Source organism: Stylophora pistillata, chromosome 2 (assembly GCF_964205215.1).
Source record: "Stylophora pistillata chromosome 2, jaStyPist1.2, whole genome shotgun sequence".
Lineage (NCBI taxonomy): Eukaryota > Metazoa > Cnidaria > Anthozoa > Scleractinia > Pocilloporidae > Stylophora > Stylophora pistillata.
The window spans coordinates 34,430,156-34,448,623 of record NC_142520.1 but is presented as its reverse complement, the minus strand read 5'-3'; the positions used below and the strand labels follow the sequence as shown (position 1 = coordinate 34,448,623).

At 40.1% G+C, this 18,468-nt stretch overlaps 1 protein-coding gene across 2 annotated transcripts; it reads left to right on the top strand.

Annotated features, from left to right (window-relative positions):
• The first annotated feature begins 691 nt into the window (after nucleotides 1-691).
• LOC111343328 (uncharacterized) lies at nucleotides 692-15,433 on the top strand. Of its 2 annotated transcripts, XM_022950478.2 has the most exons (6): nucleotides 692-885; nucleotides 2,413-2,469; nucleotides 5,603-5,668; nucleotides 6,236-6,295; nucleotides 8,072-12,243; nucleotides 12,560-15,433. In XM_022950478.2, the coding sequence occupies exons 2-5, from the start codon at nucleotides 2,415-2,417 to the stop codon at nucleotides 12,229-12,231; spliced, it is 4,341 nt and encodes a 1,446-aa protein (XP_022806213.2). In that variant the 5' UTR covers nucleotides 692-885; nucleotides 2,413-2,414; the 3' UTR covers nucleotides 12,232-12,243; nucleotides 12,560-15,433. The 2 variants fall into 2 exon arrangements, with proteins under 2 accessions (XP_022806213.2, XP_022806212.2); XM_022950477.2 differs by having other exon boundaries at nucleotides 8,072-15,433.
• The last annotated feature ends 3,035 nt before the right edge of the window (nucleotides 15,434-18,468 follow it).

Below are 18,468 nucleotides of genomic sequence, written 5' to 3'. Positions count from 1 at the left end.
GAAATGGACAGATATTCGAGTCTTCTTGGATAAGGACGAATAAGCCGTAGGCTCCGTCTCCAGCAGGGAAGACGTTAATCTCCTACTTACGAGATTACTGTGTGGTGGATGTCCTCCCTTGGGGTGGGATGGGTGGGTGTTGCTCGGCATATTAGCATGTATTGCTAGGAGCCTAATCAGCCTCAACAACCCGAGTTGAAATAAAGTTACCTATAATCATATTTGTATAGTTGTGGGAGCTCGCTGTATGAGGCCGCAAGCGTTCAACATGCAATCAAGGTGCAACTTTTTAAAAACAGAAAAAAAGCGCAGGATTACCCTGAATGTTCCATTTATTTTCTATGGGTGGGGAGAGGGGAGCTGACTATAGCTTTGTCACGCTCTCGGTTGATGGAAATGAGCAAAAGAGCTGCTCTAAGACCAAGCGATATAAATCGTCACCACCGATTATCCCCCGCCCCCGGTCCCTTGCTTGTCCGCTCTAAGACTGATAGATTTGTCTGTTTAACTTATCTACGAACAATCTTGAAAATGACCTCGATCTATCCAAGATAAACACATGAATCGAATTTTACCCACTGAATAGATATTGGGGTCAGAGGAATGTAACGGTACAGAAATGAATGATCGCGTGACAGCTAGGAAATTTGATTCCGTTGTCGAAGTCACGTGACGAATGTTATGACTGCATATTCAAATCATTGACGTCTGTCCGTCTTCCACCTTTCGTCTTGTCGAATTTATGGTTGGTAAAAGTGCTCTACAGTTATCTACAAATCATTTAGTTTTATACTTCAACCGAAAGGAAAGGAACTCTAGTTGAGTGTGAATTTTCTCAGGAGATTCGGGTGTCAGATCGGTTGAATCCTCACCTCTGTTTGTCAGGTAGGACTAAATACAATGGTTTCAAGCTTTTCACGATAATGGTTGTCTGCGGTATCCTCAGTCACAGAGATGTTCCATACAACCTGCTTCAGTATAACTACCACAGTAAATACAGCCAAATGTAATGGCATTAGATGTAAAAAGCGAAGCAAGATCTCTCAATAAAGAAACGACAACTTTAAATTTAAATTTACAAGACAAACAAACTACTCGAAAATCTACTCGAAACAAGTTCAATTTTATTCGAGTCTAAAGATAACATAAGGGTTCAGGACGTTGGATAAACTTTCGAGCGCGAGGTTAATTGTCAGCTTTCGTTTTCTCAGGAATTTCTTTGAGAAATTTCAGAGCGCTTGAAGTGTTGGCCAAACCTTTGGAAAAGATGTGCTCGTGAAAAATTCGCCCGAGGAGCTCGCTATGCATGTGAACCATTCAATTCAAAATTAAACAAGCGAAGTGACGTGTTCTCAAGAAGCAAAATTGATCGCTCTTATATTGATAAAGCTGCTGTAACATCTCCGTTGGTTGTTTTATCCTCTCAAATCTATCGCTTTTGTCTCTCGCTTGTCGCCTGTTCATCTTAGCTAACGAAGGTAAGTGTGAGTTTTACCGTTGTGTAGATGCTGTTGATTAATTTTCCCGTCTGTTAAAACACATTTACCCGTTTGTAAAAACACATTTACGCGTATGGAAGGGTTTATATATTAACTTTCTTTCAAAATTATTTCGCCAGTGTTTACTGCAATAGCAATGGGCACCAATAACTTTAATCAAATGACTCCACAATCACTGCCATCGAGAGGGCATCCCTTATCTTGTGTGAAATCTGCCAAGTCATGAGTTTCATTTTCATTCTCACTTTCACTCACTGAAGGGAAAACTCCCCAGGGGCGGATCTGGGAATCTTTGATTGGGAGGGGGGGGTTCAAACTTTGGTTCAGATAGGACTGTTGGACTCTTTTGAAGCAAATTACTTCTCCCCACACCCCCCCCCCCCACACACACCCCCTACACCCCCTTCCACCAGTTGCGGTTGCACGTTATACCTTGGCCGCTTACCGTTTACTTGAATTCATTAATTTAAAAAATCAGCCAGTTAAAAAGTGATATACGATACTGCGGATGTAAGAATTTCAGTCTCAAAGTTGTAAGCGTCAGGTCTGATGGGGGGGGGGGGGTCCGGACCCCCCGGACCCTCCCCCTGGATCCGCCACTGCTTCCTCTGCCCCCGCTTTCAGCCGGGAATGGTCTCATTCCATACTTACGTCTATGCAAGTGAACCGCGGCTAAATTTTTAAATTTGGACTTAAGATTATCATTTAAAGCATTATCATTAAGCTTCTTACGGAATAAGGTGTGCAAGGACATTTGACACAACCTCCGATTTTTATCTTTTCAGTTCTTTTGTATTGTGGCGTTTGATTGTTTAACTTAGACTTTGATGAATTTGGAAAATGAACTCATCGCTGCAGCACTCGGGAATGACTAATAGACTAATAATACTTTCCTTCGTGCTCTTTTTTTCAGCTATGGGGAGCCATAAAAGAAAAAGAGATCAAGATCGAGAACAAGACATCTCTTCAGGTTTGAATATAAACATGAACATGAGCACAAACTTACAATGAAATCTTTTCTATCTGCGGCTGGGAATAGAGCTTCATATCTCCAAGCTGACTGTAAATAGCGATCCCCAGTGGCCTTAAGCTCAGATATTGTTTGAAAATGAAATAAGTTACAGCGACGTAGAGATTGAGAGAAAAGAAGGTTAATCATGCTGCAAATATTGCATGGTTTACAGATCGAGCAGTCAGTCGAGATCCTAGCTGACCAGATTGATTGCGGGCCACTTTGTCATCTTAAGCTAGGCAGTCACTTTCAGCCCAAATTGTTTAGCGCGATGATGTGGAACTAAATGCTTCATTAGCCGGTGTCAGGTTATACCCCATTCACAACAAAGCTTAAACTTGTTTTAAAGCTGTTTTGTCAAATACGGTTTAAATATTTTTCTTGATAGATGCTGCTTAAATCGATGTTTATTGTCTTCAAATGTCGCACAACTTGAATCCTACGGAAAATACGGTTTTTCAGTTCTCTATTTGGGATTTTATTTCAGTTAAACCCGGTTTAAACGGAGTTTGTTTTAAATCCTCTTAGTGATATGCCCCACGTGGATCGGCAACGTAAACTTTCTCTGTTCAGTACCACTAGAATATTGAAGGTATTGAAAGACTTGGTTCTCATTTATAAAGCTAGAACAGGCTTCGTAGAACTTGGCTGAAAACTTACCTCATGCCAAACAAAGGTACTTATTACATTCCTTTCATTATACGGCTATCTTCGTCGAACTGAATTCTCGCGAACGGCACAACAATAACGCGAGGACCTAGCTTAGTAGAGACGACTCGGCAGCGAGAACGGGAACTCGTCACGATTCCCTGGTACAGGTGACCTCTTCAAGTGAGCTTTTAGGGACGTCAAGGACAAGACAATCTTTTGGTTCTACGGTAAACTTTTAATTTAAGTCAAACCAACAACTGACATGACCTCTAGCGTATTCAATCCCAGATGTAATCAACAACGCTTTAAAATGTAGTTGCTTAACTACTACCAAGCGCGTGGTTCCATTGTTCCCTTAATTGACAATATTTCAACAAGAATTACAAAAGAACGGGAAACTTCTCTGAGCTAAATGATTTACATTGAAATATCCATATGCCAAAAATGAAAGAGCAGGTTTAGTAAACTTTATACCATCATAAAAATAGAAGCCTTAGGTGAGAATTCACAGCTTTGATATTAAAAATATACCCATGGTAATTACAACAGAGCAGCTTACAAAATGAAATGAAATATGCAATTAAAAGTTTCTACTTATCTAGGCAAGGTTGGTGTTGAGTTTGATCGTAAGGAAGGAAATTGAAGTTACGAGTATAAACTCAGCAGCCAGCTACCATGAAAACTAATTTTGCCAAAAAGATCATTAACACTTTTATTTACCTAAAATTTCACTAGAATTGAATAAGAAAAGTACCGATAGACAGCTACAAATGAAGAAAAGGTAACAATGCAAAATCCATTTTCAAAAACTACTGAGGCTTTTCTACATTTTTTGAATCACTAAAACGAAGAAACTCGTATGAATTGAGAGCGCTAGAATAACGAAAACAACAAATAAATGTGTTTAAACGAACACATGGAAAAATCACCAACTTTTCCCGTACCACGTGTTTAAACGAAGTATTTAAAAGCCCCAGTTTCTGAGGCAGTGTTGAGAGTTCTTAGTTTTGAATAGTCATGAGACGAAGCTTGGAATTAGATTGTTTCTAACTTTATATATCAGAATGATAGTATCTTTTAGACTTCTTTAGCATAGAGTCGGAAGCCTAGCACAAGCGAGAAGTTCTTCGTACATTTCTGTCTTTGACTGACGTGTGCCCTTATTGCTCATTCCTGTACTTGTACCAAATATCAAACAGAAAAGAGATGAAAATAAAGAAAAAAAATCGGTAAGGGGATTATAAGTTGATCCAATATCGAATTCTTCAAACTAACCTCACAAGAGTTGTATGGCAGGCAGTAAGGAGAATTACTAAGGAGATCTTGAGAGTGAAAGGGTTATGGAGTTGCGATAAGGATTGAGCAAAACACCAAGGAACCCCCCTGGGAAACTGAATAGTTCCCAGTCTTACGTGTAAATCATGAAACAAAATTGCATCCACAACGACCAGGCCGCCATCTATTTCTTATTAAGACCCTCGGATCTTAGACTTATGTTGGGATATGCTTGTGTAGGTTTTAGCGTTCTGTGAGAGGAAGAGGAACAAAACATAAGTTATGACTGAACCCCAAACTCTCATGGGCGACTTAAATGTAATGCCTCCCTCTAATATCCCTATCTTATGCCCAAAGCAGGTGATTAGAATAGCAAAAAGAATCGTTTAAAAATACAAAGAAATACATAATAACAGTCGGATTTTGAGGCATAAGCTTGGACAAGTTGGGAGAGGAGTATGCTGAACACATAATTTTTTTTTCTTAGTTTTGTAGACTTAAGCATGGGTAAGGAACATTATTCACAGTGAAATTAGGCTATCTATCAAAGCAAATACACAATATTTATTTCTCCGATCAGATGAACTGTGCAACCAAACAAAAGTATTTTAATTTATAACTAGTTATTCACTTGGTTATCTATTTAACAATTATTCCACTCGCGCTTGTTGGATATGAGATGATAGATAGCCAACGAGGCGCGTAGCGCCTCGTTGGCTATAATCATCTCAAAGCCAACAACCGCGAGTGGAATAATTGTTTTATTAAAAACGCCCCCAAGAAATTATTATTTTGTGAGAAGAGACCGGATTTTTTAGCTCCCTTTTGATTTTAAGCTGACGCGTACGCTTACCATATTTGTAGATTATGGTAAATTGGTTGATATACCATAATGGCTAAGCCAATATAAAAAGTTTTGAACTGAATTATCCAATGATCCAGTTTTTAATAAATATCATTATATTTAGAGAGATTAAACTTGGTGTCCGTGAAACAGTGCTCTATGCAAATAGTAGAGCGGGTATAATGTGTGGTAGGTAGAAAAAAACAACTACATATACATTCCGGGATGTATATGTAGTTGTTTTTTTCTGCCTATCACACATTATCATTATATTTATGTAGCATCTGTATACATTTATTTAGTTGTTAATTTTCATTACAGACCCAATGGAAAGTCAGGAAAGATCTGCTCATGTCGTTTCAGATTTTGATTGGGACATGTCAGCCGGTAAGTATGTTGAACGGCGAGGTAACACCCATAGATCGTATAATTGTTATATGGCAAGGTAGTCCGAAGGTAAATCTGAGCGTTCTGATTGGTTCCTGACTACTAACCCGGTGTTTGTCATACGGAACGTATTAACCTTGATTTTGATTTGTTTCGCTAATGTTTACCGTGATAGTAATAGGCACCAATAACTGTAATCAACGGTCGCTGAGTGAAACTTCCGTAGCTTTCATTACTTGAAGGGAAATTCTCTCTGTACTCGCTCTTCAGTTGGAAATTTTCCCCTTCTATACTTACGTCTATGCAACTAAGCCGCAGCTAAATTCCTTACTTTGAACGTAAGGTTGTCATGTAAAGCATTGATTGTCACGGAATGAAGCTTATATATTAGAGAATAAGGTGTGCATTTGACCTAACCTCCAATTTGTTTCATTTTTTTGTGGCTAATTGCTTTCTTTTTTATTGTGGTGTTTGATTGTTTGACCAGAGTTTTGATAAATTTGGAAAATGAACTCATCACTGCAGGGATGACTAATAACACCGTCTTTCCTTTGTGTTCTTCTTCAGCTATCACGGTGGTCCCTCAAACCAAAGAAAATCAAGATCGTGAACAAGACATCTCTCCAGGTTTGAATATAAACATGTACAGTAGCACACAATGACAGTGAGGTCTTTTCTCTCTGCTGTTGGTAGTAGAGCTACATATCTGCAAGTTGACTGTAAATAACGTTCATGGCCTTAATATTGTTTGAAAATGAAATAAGTTACAACGATATGGAGATGGAGAGAAAACAGGTTTAATCATGCTGCAAATATTGCAAGGTTAACGGATCGAGCTGTCCATTTAGAACCTAGCTGACCAAATTAATTGCGGGCTACTCTGCCTTCTTAAGCTAGGTAGACACTTTCAGTTCATTTTGTTCAGAGTGATGATGTGGAACTATATGCATCACTAGCCAGTGTCAGGTTTATACCCCTTTCACAACAAAGCTCAAACATGTTTTAAAGCTGTTTTCTCAGATGCAAAAGATATTTTTCTTGATAAAAGCTGCTTACACCGATGTTTGTCGACTTCAAATGTCGCACAACTTTAATACTATGGAGAATTAAGGTTTTCAGTTCTCTGCTTCTGAATTAAACTCAGATAAACACGGTTTAAACGAAGTTAAGTTTAAATTATCCGAGGGATATTCCCTTCAAGCATCTGCAACGTAAAATTTCTCTGTAACCATAACTAGAATATAGAAGGGAACTCAGAGACTTGGCTCTCACTCCTAAAGCTAAAGCAGGCTTCGTAGAACTTGGCCATAAACTTAACTAATGCAAAACAAAGATATTGGATATATTCCGTATATAATATTGCTATCCTCGCTTGAAAATAATGGCCAACGGACGTAAATTTGAACTTATTTTATAACCAGTTTGAATCGCAGGCTTTTAGCCCTTTGTGATTTTGAAAGCTATGTTTTCTAATCTTCCAAGTAGCAGGGTGTACAGTGTAGGATAATAACGCAAGTGTGGCTATACATTTGAACTTATTTCTATCTAAAATACTGGTCTTTTTATTAGCTGTTTATTTTATTTGACATTTCCTTTTACTGGGACTGGACATCAATTGGAACATAGTACTGTCTCCTGCTCTACAGTTGCTATTTAATATTTTGGATTTTATATCTAATGTATTGATTTAAATCTTCTATGTTTGTATATATGTAACGAGTTAGATGCAGTAAAATTTGGTTGAACATGTTTTTTTCTAAGGTGAATGGGGTATACGCTTTATGAACCTATTCCCAGTTCAGATGTTGCGTTAAGGTTCGTGCAGAATTCCGAGGTAGGCCTGGGAAACTGAATAGATCCCGGTCTTACGAAACAATATGGCGTAACGATTACCTGGCCGCCCTCTATTGCTTTCATCTTTCAAACTTATTTCCGGCCGTCGGTTCTAAGAAGAATGCTGAGACATGCTTCTTTAGGATATCATTCTCTGTAAAAGGGGGCGGGGATCAAAACATTGGCCATGACTGGCCCTTAAACTCTCAAAAAACGATTCAAATGTAATGTCTCACCTCAATACCCATCTCCTATGCGGAACTCTTTACGGCCGATAATAAGGCATGAAGTAAGACAAATTGGAGAGGGGAATATCCTAAATAGGGCAGTCTTAAGTAGTTTTGGGGACTGAAGCGTGAGCCAAAAACACATTTGTTAGCTTTCCGACCCAATAAGCCGTTTTGTTTACTTAGAACATTATTTTATTTGATGAAAAGAATATTTTGAAAGAGCCTCTAAGAAAAAAGGAAAATGCAAACCTATTTTTTTTTAAAAGGGTCATTGGTAGGAACTTTCTGTGGCGTTTAGAATCCCTGAAAAAACTTCCTATTTTTCTTTTTTCGAGGGTAGTGGACAATTCGCAAAATGCAAAAGGCTTGAGGCCAAAACTCAAAGCTAGCCAGGAGCAGACTCGTGGAAATCATGGCAAAACCATCGAGTACCACGAGCGTCAGCTACAAATTTCAAAAGAAATGGAGGACAAAGCTGGTGAAGGAGGGGCCTATGGAGATCTTGGCTGTGCCTATCATAGCTTAGGCGATTTTAAGAAGGCCATCGACTACCACGAGCGTGACCTACAAATTGCAAAAGAAATGAGGGACAAAGCTGGAGAAGGACGGGCCTATGGAAATCTTGGCATTGCTTATCATTGCTTAGGCGATTTTCATAGGGCCATCGACTACCATAAGCGTGACCTTCAAATTGCAAAAAAAGTAGGAGACAAAGCTGGAGAAGGAGGAGCTTACGGAAATCTTGGTAATGCCTATCATGGTCTAGGCGATTTTTCTAGGGCCAAAGAGTATCATGAGCGTCACCAACAAATTGCAAAAGAAGTGGGGGACAAAGCTGAAGAAGGACGGGCCTATGGAAGCCTTGGCAATGTCTATGATAGCTTAGGCGATTTTAAAAAGGCCATCGACTACCACGAGCGTGACCTACATATTGCAAAGGAAATGAGGGACAAAGCTGGAAAAGGACGTGCTTATGGAAATCTTGGCAATGCTTACAATAGCTTAGGCGATTTTCATAAGGCCATCGAGTACCATGAGCGTCACCAACAAATTGCAAAAGAGGTTGGGGACAAAGCTGGAGAAGGATTGGCCTGCGGAAATCTTGGCAATGACTATCATAGCTTAGGCGATTTTCATAAGGCTATCGACCACCATGAGCGTCACCTACAAATCGCAAAAGAAGTGGGGGCCAGAGCTGGAGAAGGACATGCCTATGGAAATCTTGGCAGTGCCTATCATAGGCTAGGCGATTTTCATAACGCCATTGACTACCATGAGCGTGACCTACGAATTGCAAAAGAAGTGGCAGACAAGGCCGGAGAAGGACGGGCCTATGGAAGTCTTGGGAGTGCCTATCATAGCTTAGGCGATTTTCATAAGGCCGTCGAGTACCATGAGTGTCACTTAAAAATTGCAAAAGAAGTTGGAGACAAAGCTGGAGAAGGAGGGGCCTATGGAAATCTTGGCAATGCCTATCATGGCTTAGGCGATTTTCATAAGGCCATTAACTACCATGAGCGTGACCTACAAATTGCAAAAGAAGTGGGACACAAAGCTGGAGAAGGAGGGGCCTATGGAAATCTTGGCAATGCCTATCATAGGTTAGGCGATTTTCATAAGGCCATCGACCATCATGAACGTGACCTTCAAATTGCAAAAGAAGTGGGGGATAAAGCTGAAGAAGGACGGGCCTATGGAAATCTTGGCAATGCCTATAATAGCTTAGGTGATTTTCATAAGGCCATCGAGTACCATGAGCGTCACCTACAAATTGCAAAAGAAGTGGGGGACAAAGCTGGAGAAGGACTGGCCTATGGAAGTCTTGGCAATGCCTATGATAGCTTAAGCAATTTTCATAAGGCCATCGACTACCATGAGCGTCACCTACAAATTGCGAAAGAAATGGGGGACAAAGCTGGAGAAGGACGGGCCTCTGGAAATCTTGGCGATACCTATCATAGCTTTAGCGATTTTCATAAGGCCATCGACTGCCATGAGCGCTACCTACAAATTTCAAAAGAAGTGGGGGACAAAGCTGGAGAAGGAGGGGCCTATGGAGGTCTTGGCAGTGACTATCATAGCTTGGGCGACTTTCAAAAGGCAATCGTCTACCATGAGCGTCACCTACACATTGCAAAACAAGTGGGGGACAAAGCTGGAGAAGGAGGGGCCTATGGAGGTCTTGGCAGTGACTATCATAGCTTAGGCGATTTTCATAAGGCCATCGACTACCATGAGCGTGAACTACAAATTGCAAAAGAAGTAGGGGACAAAGCTGGAGAAGGGGGAGCCTATGGAAGTCTTGGCAATGCCTATCATAGCTTAGGCGATTTTTATAAGGCCATCGACTACCATGAGCGTGACCTACAAATCGCAAAAGAGGTGGGGGATAAAGCTGGAGAAGGAGGGGCCTATGGAAACCTTGGCAATGCCTATAATAGCTTAGGCGACTTTCATAAGGCCATCGACTACCATGAGCGTGACCTACAAATCGCAAAAGAAGTGAGCGACAAAGCTGGAGAAGGAGCGGCTTATGGAAATCTTGGCAATGCCTATAATAGATTAGGCGATTTTCATAAGGCCATCGAGTACCATGAGCGTCACCTACAAATTGCAGAAGAAGTTGGGGACAAAGCTGGGGAAGGAGGGGCCTATGGAAATCTTGGCAGTGACTATCATAGCTTAAGCGAATTTCATAAGGCCATCGGGTACCATGGGCGTCACCTACAAATTGCAAAAGAATTGGGGGACAAAGCTGGAGAAGCAGCCGCCAATGGAAATCTTGGCAATGCTTATGACAGCTTAGGCGATTTTTATAGGGCCATCGAGTACCATGAGCGTCATCTACAAATTTCAAAAGAAGTAGAGGACAAAGCTGGAGAAGGAGGGGCCTATGGAAATCTTGGCCACGCCTATCGTAGGCTACGCAATTTTCATAAGGCCATCGAGTACCATGAGCGTCACCTACAAATTGCAAAAGAAGTGGGGGACAAATTTGGAACTGCACAATCACTAAATAATCTTGGTAACGTTTTTGAAGATCAAGGATCTTTTTTGAATGCCCTTGACTACTATAGTTCCAGTTTGTCAAAGTTGAATGAAATAAGGGCTCATCCCCAGCTTAAAGACAAATGGAAAATTAGCTACCGTGATACGTATAATGATGTGTACATTAGACTGTGGCGTCTACATTTAAGACAGGGTCGAGTTGTTGATTCCTTGCGTGTTGCGGAGGATGGACGGGCACAGGCCCTGAGAGATCTCATTGAGGCAAAATATGGGTTTCAAGAAATTTACTCTTGGTCTCATTCCTCTGTGAAGTCAACTGGTTTCTATCCCAGATCCATTCCAGCGACAACAGTTTTTATGGCCTTCAGTAAAAAAGAAATTGTTTTCTGGGTTATAAGGAAGGATAAAGAGGTCACCTTGAGAAGAAAAGAGATTGGCGACCATGAATCAGAAAGAGACGCCACAACTTTCATTTGGACTTTAAGCCAGAAAGCTCTGGTGGAGATTGGTGTATGCTCTGGCGTTGAAATCGAAAATCGCTCGCTTGATGAGCCGCGTGAAACGGGATTGACCACTGAGAGAGCCCCTATCAGGGATTCTCGGAGTGTTCTACCAAAGGAAACCTTGAGAAGCTTTTATGACGCCATCATTGTTCCTGTTGCTGACCTGGTTGATGGAAATGACCTCATACTCGTTCCCGAAGGTCCACTTTGTTTGGTACCTTATGCAGCATTGATGAACCAAAAGCAAGAGCATCTGTTTGAGTTGCTAAGGATCAGGGTTATTCCGTCCTTGACTACTTTGAAATTACTTACTGATTGTCCAACTGACTTCCACAACAAGACCGGCGCGCTGCTTGTGGGAGATCCGTGCGTCGAAGAAGTTCTCTATAAGGGAATAAAGTTGTGTCAGCTGCCATATGCAAAGAAAGAGGTGGAAATGATTGGAAGAATCCTAGGCACGGCTCCCCTCGTCGGAGAAAAGGCTACTAAAGGTGAAGTTTTGAAGCAACTCTCCACGGTTGCTTTAGTGCACATCGCTGCACATGGCAAAATGGAAACAGGCGAAATTGCCTTGGCACCAAACCCTGCTCGGGAATCCCATCGTCCTGAAGAAAAAGACTTTTTATTAACCATGGCGGATGTATTGGAAGCTCAATTGCGGGCGAGACTGGTTGTGTTAAGTTGCTGTCATAGCGCTCACGGAGAAATAAAAGCGGAGGGGGTAGTTGGCATCGCTCGAGCATTTTTAGGTGCTGGGGCTCGTTCCGTTTTGGTGTCCCTCTGGGCAATTGATGACGAGGCCACTTTCCAGTTCATGAAACATTTCTATGAAGAGCTAGTTAAAGGAAGGAGGGTCAGTGAAGCTCTTCATGAAGCCATGAAACGCATGAAAGAGTCCGAAAGGTTCGGGGAAGTAAAGTACTGGGCACCATTTGTTCTCATTGGGGATGATGTCACTCTTGAGCTGAATGGAAACGATGCAGTCTAGAGGCTTCTCAATGTAAAAAAAACTTGTTTAATCATCTTTTAAAGGGAAACAGCTGTAGTACTAGATCTAGAACAAAAGAAAAAGAATTGGATACCAATTGTGATTTTTCGTGTAACTTTACAAACATTACTTAACATGTTAGAAGCGTCAGATACAGTGGACTGAGATAATTGACTTCCTTAGCCACCGGCATAAGCTGCACAATTCAACAGAGCAAAAACAAAGCTTGATGAAGAAGACAAAAACAATTTTAACAAACTATATCATGTTTTTATTTTATTTGTCGAAATACTTGTGTCTTAGTTGGTTTGTCTTCTTTTCACTCTAGAGATAGTTGCTGTGCAAAGAAGGCGGATGAAAATCTGAACTGTAGTAGGCGGTCAACCAAGATTGAAATGGGAATGGATCTTGTTGTTACAAACCCTTTCAGCGTGGTGGACGATGCTTTTTTGTATTTGCAATAGTAAGAAATAAGAGATTAAGTCAAATACTTCATTCAGATGTAGGAGTTGGGAAATATTCTGGCCCGTCTTGTGCAGCGAAAGATAATTTTTCTCTTGCAAAAGTAGGAAAGGGGAAAAAATTTTTATCCGCTCCCTGGGCAGCCAAATTGTAAGAAGCTATAATCACTGGTTTGATTTGATATTTTGCAATTCATCAGATTGGTAAATAGACTCGATTGCATACATTTACATAATTTGAAGGTATGAATGGGGTAAATTTAGAATCTAGTAAGACATGTGTTGAGTTGAAAAAAGCCTATTTTATCGATGAGATCTAACATCATTCTATCTTACACCGGACAGTGCTCCGGTAGTGATTAAGGCGACCGTTATTGGGAGACAGACTTGTTCAGTAAAGTTTTCAAATATCAAAATTTATACAGAAGCTGTTAGGCTGTTTTTCCTTAGAAGTCGAATTAAATAACTCATGGAACTAATTTGGATATATCAACAAAGTTGAAATGGTAAATTGGCCACCATAACGATTACAAAAGCTGACGTTTCGAGCGTTAGCCCTTCGTCGGAGCGAATAGAGGAATTGTGGGTTGTGTGTGCTTTTAAAGGCAGAAAATGGAGCTACGTTATTGGTGGGAACATGGCAACGAGAAAAACAAGAATAAATTAGTGGTATGAAAAGCGTTCGTTGATCCCTGTGGGATTTAGACTGCCGGTTTGAAAGATGAGCTTTTGTTCAAGATTTTTACGGCTTTCCGTGGTACCTAAGTGTAAGGAAAGACCGCAAATTGCCATATGTTGCTTAGAATGATTAGGTAGATTAAAATGCCTAGCGACTGGTTTCGATGTGTCCTTGTCATTCCTTTCCACGTCTCGAAGGTGTTCTCGGAATCGGTCACATAGTCTTCTGCCTGTTTCGCCGATGTATATCTTTTTGCAATAAGTACAAGTTATGCAATAGATTACATTGGCGGAGGTGCACATGAAGTGATCGGTGATCTTAATGGATCGTTTAGGTCCCGATATTTTATCAGTGTTGTGAATGAAAGGACACCTTTTGCATCGTGCACGAGCGCATTTAAAAGTGCCTGGTTGGTCATTAGTCTGAAAAGAACTTCTGACCAATAAATTGCCTATGTTTTTTTCGCGTTTGAATGAAATGAGCGGAGGCTGCGAAAAGATAATGCTTGTCTCTGGATCGTTTTGAAGTAATTTAAAGTTTTTGAGAATGATGGATTTAACTGAGTGGTTGTGAGGGTGAAACGTGAGAGTGAATGGAATGCGGTCGGAATCTTCCTTATGCGACGTTTGTAGTGCTGAATGTCGATCAGTAAGTTGGGCGCGGTGGTAACCCGCTTGAACGACAGAAACAGGGTAACCACGTTTATCGAAAAACTGGCACATTGACTCTGATCTGTGGTGGAAATCAGTGTCATCACTACATAAAAGACGGAGTCTTAGAAACTGAGAAAAAGGAATGGAATTCTTAATGTGAGATGGATGCGAAGACGAATATAACAAGTAATTATGCGAGTCTGTGGGTTTGTAATACACACTAGTGCATAAACCGTTACCTTCAATGGAAACTTTGATGTCTAAAAAGGATAAAGAATTGTCAGAAATTTCCCAGGTATATTTCAGAGCCGGGTGAAAAGAATTGACTGCGGTTATGAATTGAGTGAGCTCCTCTCTGGTAGAGGACGTAGCGCCGATACAGTCGTCGATGTAGCGACGGTAGAGTTCAGGTTTGGACCCGTTGTATTGGCTGAAAAATTGATGTTCGACAAGGACATCAATTTTTCAGAACAAGAACTAATACTAGTAACGGACTTTATTCATTAATCTGGGGAAAGAGCCTGGCTCTTTTTAAAATAGGAATTATATTTAAACTTACCTTCTAATAGATCGCAGCTCTGAGAAGTTAAATTGTCACATTTTTACTCCGGAAATCGAGACTGGTAAAGCCGCTATAGGTCTCGAGCGTACTTTGCTTTAGTGCAGTTGGTTCGATACAGAAAGCTGTTATCATTCTAAGAGTTATTTCTCAGTTCTCAATTTACTTCGATGAATCAAGATCGCATTCTGCACAGACGTTGAAGCTAGATTCGAAAGCGAGGATGAGAAACGAAACTTGTCTTTTGTCTTACGGGATCTGTATAAGCATTATATTAAAGGAAGTCTTTTGAATTCAGGATTGGCTTTTAGGTATATGCGAGTTGAATAACTTATTCAATTAATTATAGTAATTTAGAGGTATGGTTTTGGTATGGTTTTATGTACAAAATGAGTGCTTTTATTTAAACCTTCAAACTATATTTCTAAAACATATTATTGTTAAACTTAAATGTCTTTCGATAAAGTTGTACCTAATAATTTTTATATTGCCCACGTTACTTTATTTTGGCCAGGCAAGCCACGAAGGAGCAACAAAACTTTTTAACATAAAAAGATCAGTTTTGAGTGTTTACTTGATCATCGGTCCGAATGCTAATCATCACACGCGCAGTTTGGTTACAGCCAACTGTGCAAGGCAGTACGTGAATATAAATTGAGAATAAGGGATAGCTTGATGGACTACTGTGAATCTCCTATCAGTTCTAACCTGGTCGTTTTAAACGAACGTGAGCTGCAACCTCGTTGGCAGTACCAGCTACCATGCAGTTTGAATAGTTTAGTTGTTAAGTAACGTCTGACAAGTTATACTACAATCCAAGCAATTAAAGGAGGGTGAGTTTACAGTTGCAGTTCACTTTGTTTGATATTTCAGCTTGTCCTCTACCAAGAGACTCTTTGACAATACGTGTCTTCCATGATAGGCCTTATGCAAGTTTACGTCGGAATACGTCTTACCCCTAAGTGTCACCTTCAAGGTGTGGATTGATGAATTTTAATTAGAAAGTTTTCCCAACACACCGAGACGAAGAGAAAACTCTTCTCCCCCCCCCCCAAAAAAAAAACAACAACAACAACAAGAAAGCGGTAAAGATTTCTGACGGACTGGTTCCTGCCTTTAGTCGCAGTAACAGACTTGATGCAACTTCATTCAACGAATTGGGTAACGAGACTGGCTCTTTGTTTAAGAGGAATCACATTTAAACTTAAGTCTCCGTGCTGAGAGTTGGGGGGAGGGGGGAGAGGCAAAGCGAAGAGGTCAGGAACTGAGGAGCGATGATCACACAGCTTGCTAAACGGTCACTTCAAGGGTTTGTCAGCGGGCTCCGCAATCGACGCGGGCCGCTCAAATCCTTCACGAGCGAAATGTGGTCTTGGATGATATGTAATTCCTACTGTTGTTTTTGGAGCAACGGTTTGAAACTTTTATAAGAGTAAGATTTCATATTTTGGGTAATTTAATTTTGTTTTGAGACCCGTTGGAGGATGCGAGGATCTTTAAAATAAGACCAATCCGGGCTCAGGTGGGAAATGTCTTCTTCGGGAAGTGTACAATGCGGCTCAAAGTTCTAAGCTTCGTTAAAAATCGTATAAGCACCCCCACGAGTTTCGCTTGCCGTCACTTGAAATGAATGGTTCAAGGAAAGTACTTTTAACTTGTTAATCGTTCATCTACCTCGGATAGTTATTCAAGTGTAGAAAAGATTCAGTTGCCACCATTCTCTCTGTCTTATTTTAAGGACAGTTTCTGCCACATTGTTGACAAATGTACTAAGTGGCTCAAAGTTGTCTTTAAGAACTTCGCCTGATTTCCAAACAAATAGAAAAACATCCCATTCCTCTTGTCACATGTTTGGTTTCAAAATAGTAACAAGATTATACTCTGCCTCATAAGTGAATTACCGAAAAAACCAAGCAACGCTTACCTGAAAGTGGGGTTAAACCGATGGCTAAGGCGCTCCAAAACAACTGAAAATAGTACCCACAGTACATTTTGAGAAGATCTAGTAAAGTAAATGTGTCTACATGGAAATTTTGGAGCAACGCGACCAGCAAAATTTAAGCTTTTACCAACCGTTAGTCTAAATTTTCGCCATCTTTCTTATACTATTTGCTAGTTTATTTCTTATTAATTAATTATAAACACACAAAGAGGACTACTTAAAAAACTTACATGAACTACAGTAAAGATACTTACAAGGAATTCTGTGCGTAAATTGCGGTACAATACTTACGTTATGGTACTTACGGTACTCTCACGCGACAATTAAAATTTATGCTTCTTACATTGTTCTCCTTACACTCCTAACACTGTATACTGCAATCAAAAGAACAGAAAAGGGAAAAATTATTCACAAAATATTACTAGTTAGGAAAGACAAAAAGGAAGCCAAAACAGCGGTTAGCAAACTTGATTTTAAGAGGCTTAAGATCAGGATAAAGAGAGTACGATACAGACTGCGAGCGGGTTCACATTTGGAGCCTGCCTGCAAACTGTATGGCAATTATAATGCACGATGTATTTTGAGCCACTCCTGTTGAAATTTATTCTTACTAGTTTAGCTCACTGTAGACTCAGTAGTGGAGCAACGGACACAGCGTCCGCAGGTCTGAGGTTCGACTCCTTCATGGAGATTAAGAGTTGTTTATTCGTACTTCTCATGTTTGTTTTAAAAAAAGAAAAGTCAAACAACAAACATATGAAATACATATATATGAACTGCGGTTATGAAACGTTTATGTGCACGATCCTTCGCAGTAAAGCACTATTTAAGCAATAGTGAAAATCAGACCTGAAAAAAATTCAGGCCTGTACGGTATTCGAACCACTGACCTCTGCGATACTAGTGCAGCGCTCTACCAATTGAGCTAACAAGCCAACTGGGAGCAGGCCATCAAATTAATTCGACATAAACCCGTAGATGATAAATCAAACAACAAACATATGAAATACATATATATGAACTTCGGTTATGAAACGTATATGTGCACGATCCTTCGCAATCAAGCACTATTTAAGCAATAGTTCATGAAGCGCAGCGAGGTCCGTACAAAAAAGACTGAGGGCCGATATTCTTCCTGTACGGTCCCGAGCAAGCTTGGTTAATAAGAGATTTATTATACGACTGAAGTTCAAAGCGACACAAGTGCGGTATTATTCGGGACCATTCGGGACTGTGCCCGGTCCAATACTTAGAGAATATTGGACCGGCAATAGAGCATTTTGATTGGTTGATTTTAGTTATTGGCCCTCTGGCTGCCCGAGTCGTGTAATAATTATCAGTATTGAAAGCATTTGCCAAATAAAAATATAAAACGATCAATAATGTAGTAAACTGATAGTCAATTATTACTTTGTTTGGGGAAATCTTAGATTAATGTCTGTATCGTTTACTTCAGTAACACTATACCTCGCTTTAATATTTATACTCTTTCACAAATTAAATCTTCAGGGTAAATTTGAAAATCTCACTTAATTATTTCTTTATCTATACCTGTAGCTAAAACGAGGAAGATAAATGCTAATGAAGGTTTTACGAATTGAAGATATACCAGGCCGAGTGTTTACTTTTCGAAGTGAACGGAACGCGTGTCTCAAATGCAAAACTAGAATTCGACTCATATTTGAAACAGTCTAAACACAACTTAACAAATGGTTCAGGCTTTAGGTGCACTATTTAAACAATAGAGTGTTTCTGTCGAGGAACTATTGGCTGATAGTTGCCCCTTGGAAATTTGATGTTCTTAAAACAAATATTTGCCCGAGAAGCGCTCCTCGATAGTTTCTCGACAGAAAGACTCTATTGTTTAAATAGTATCTCTCCACGGATGAACACTATCGCGTCACTTGATCAATTTAAACCAATAAGAATCGGAGAAATTTTAG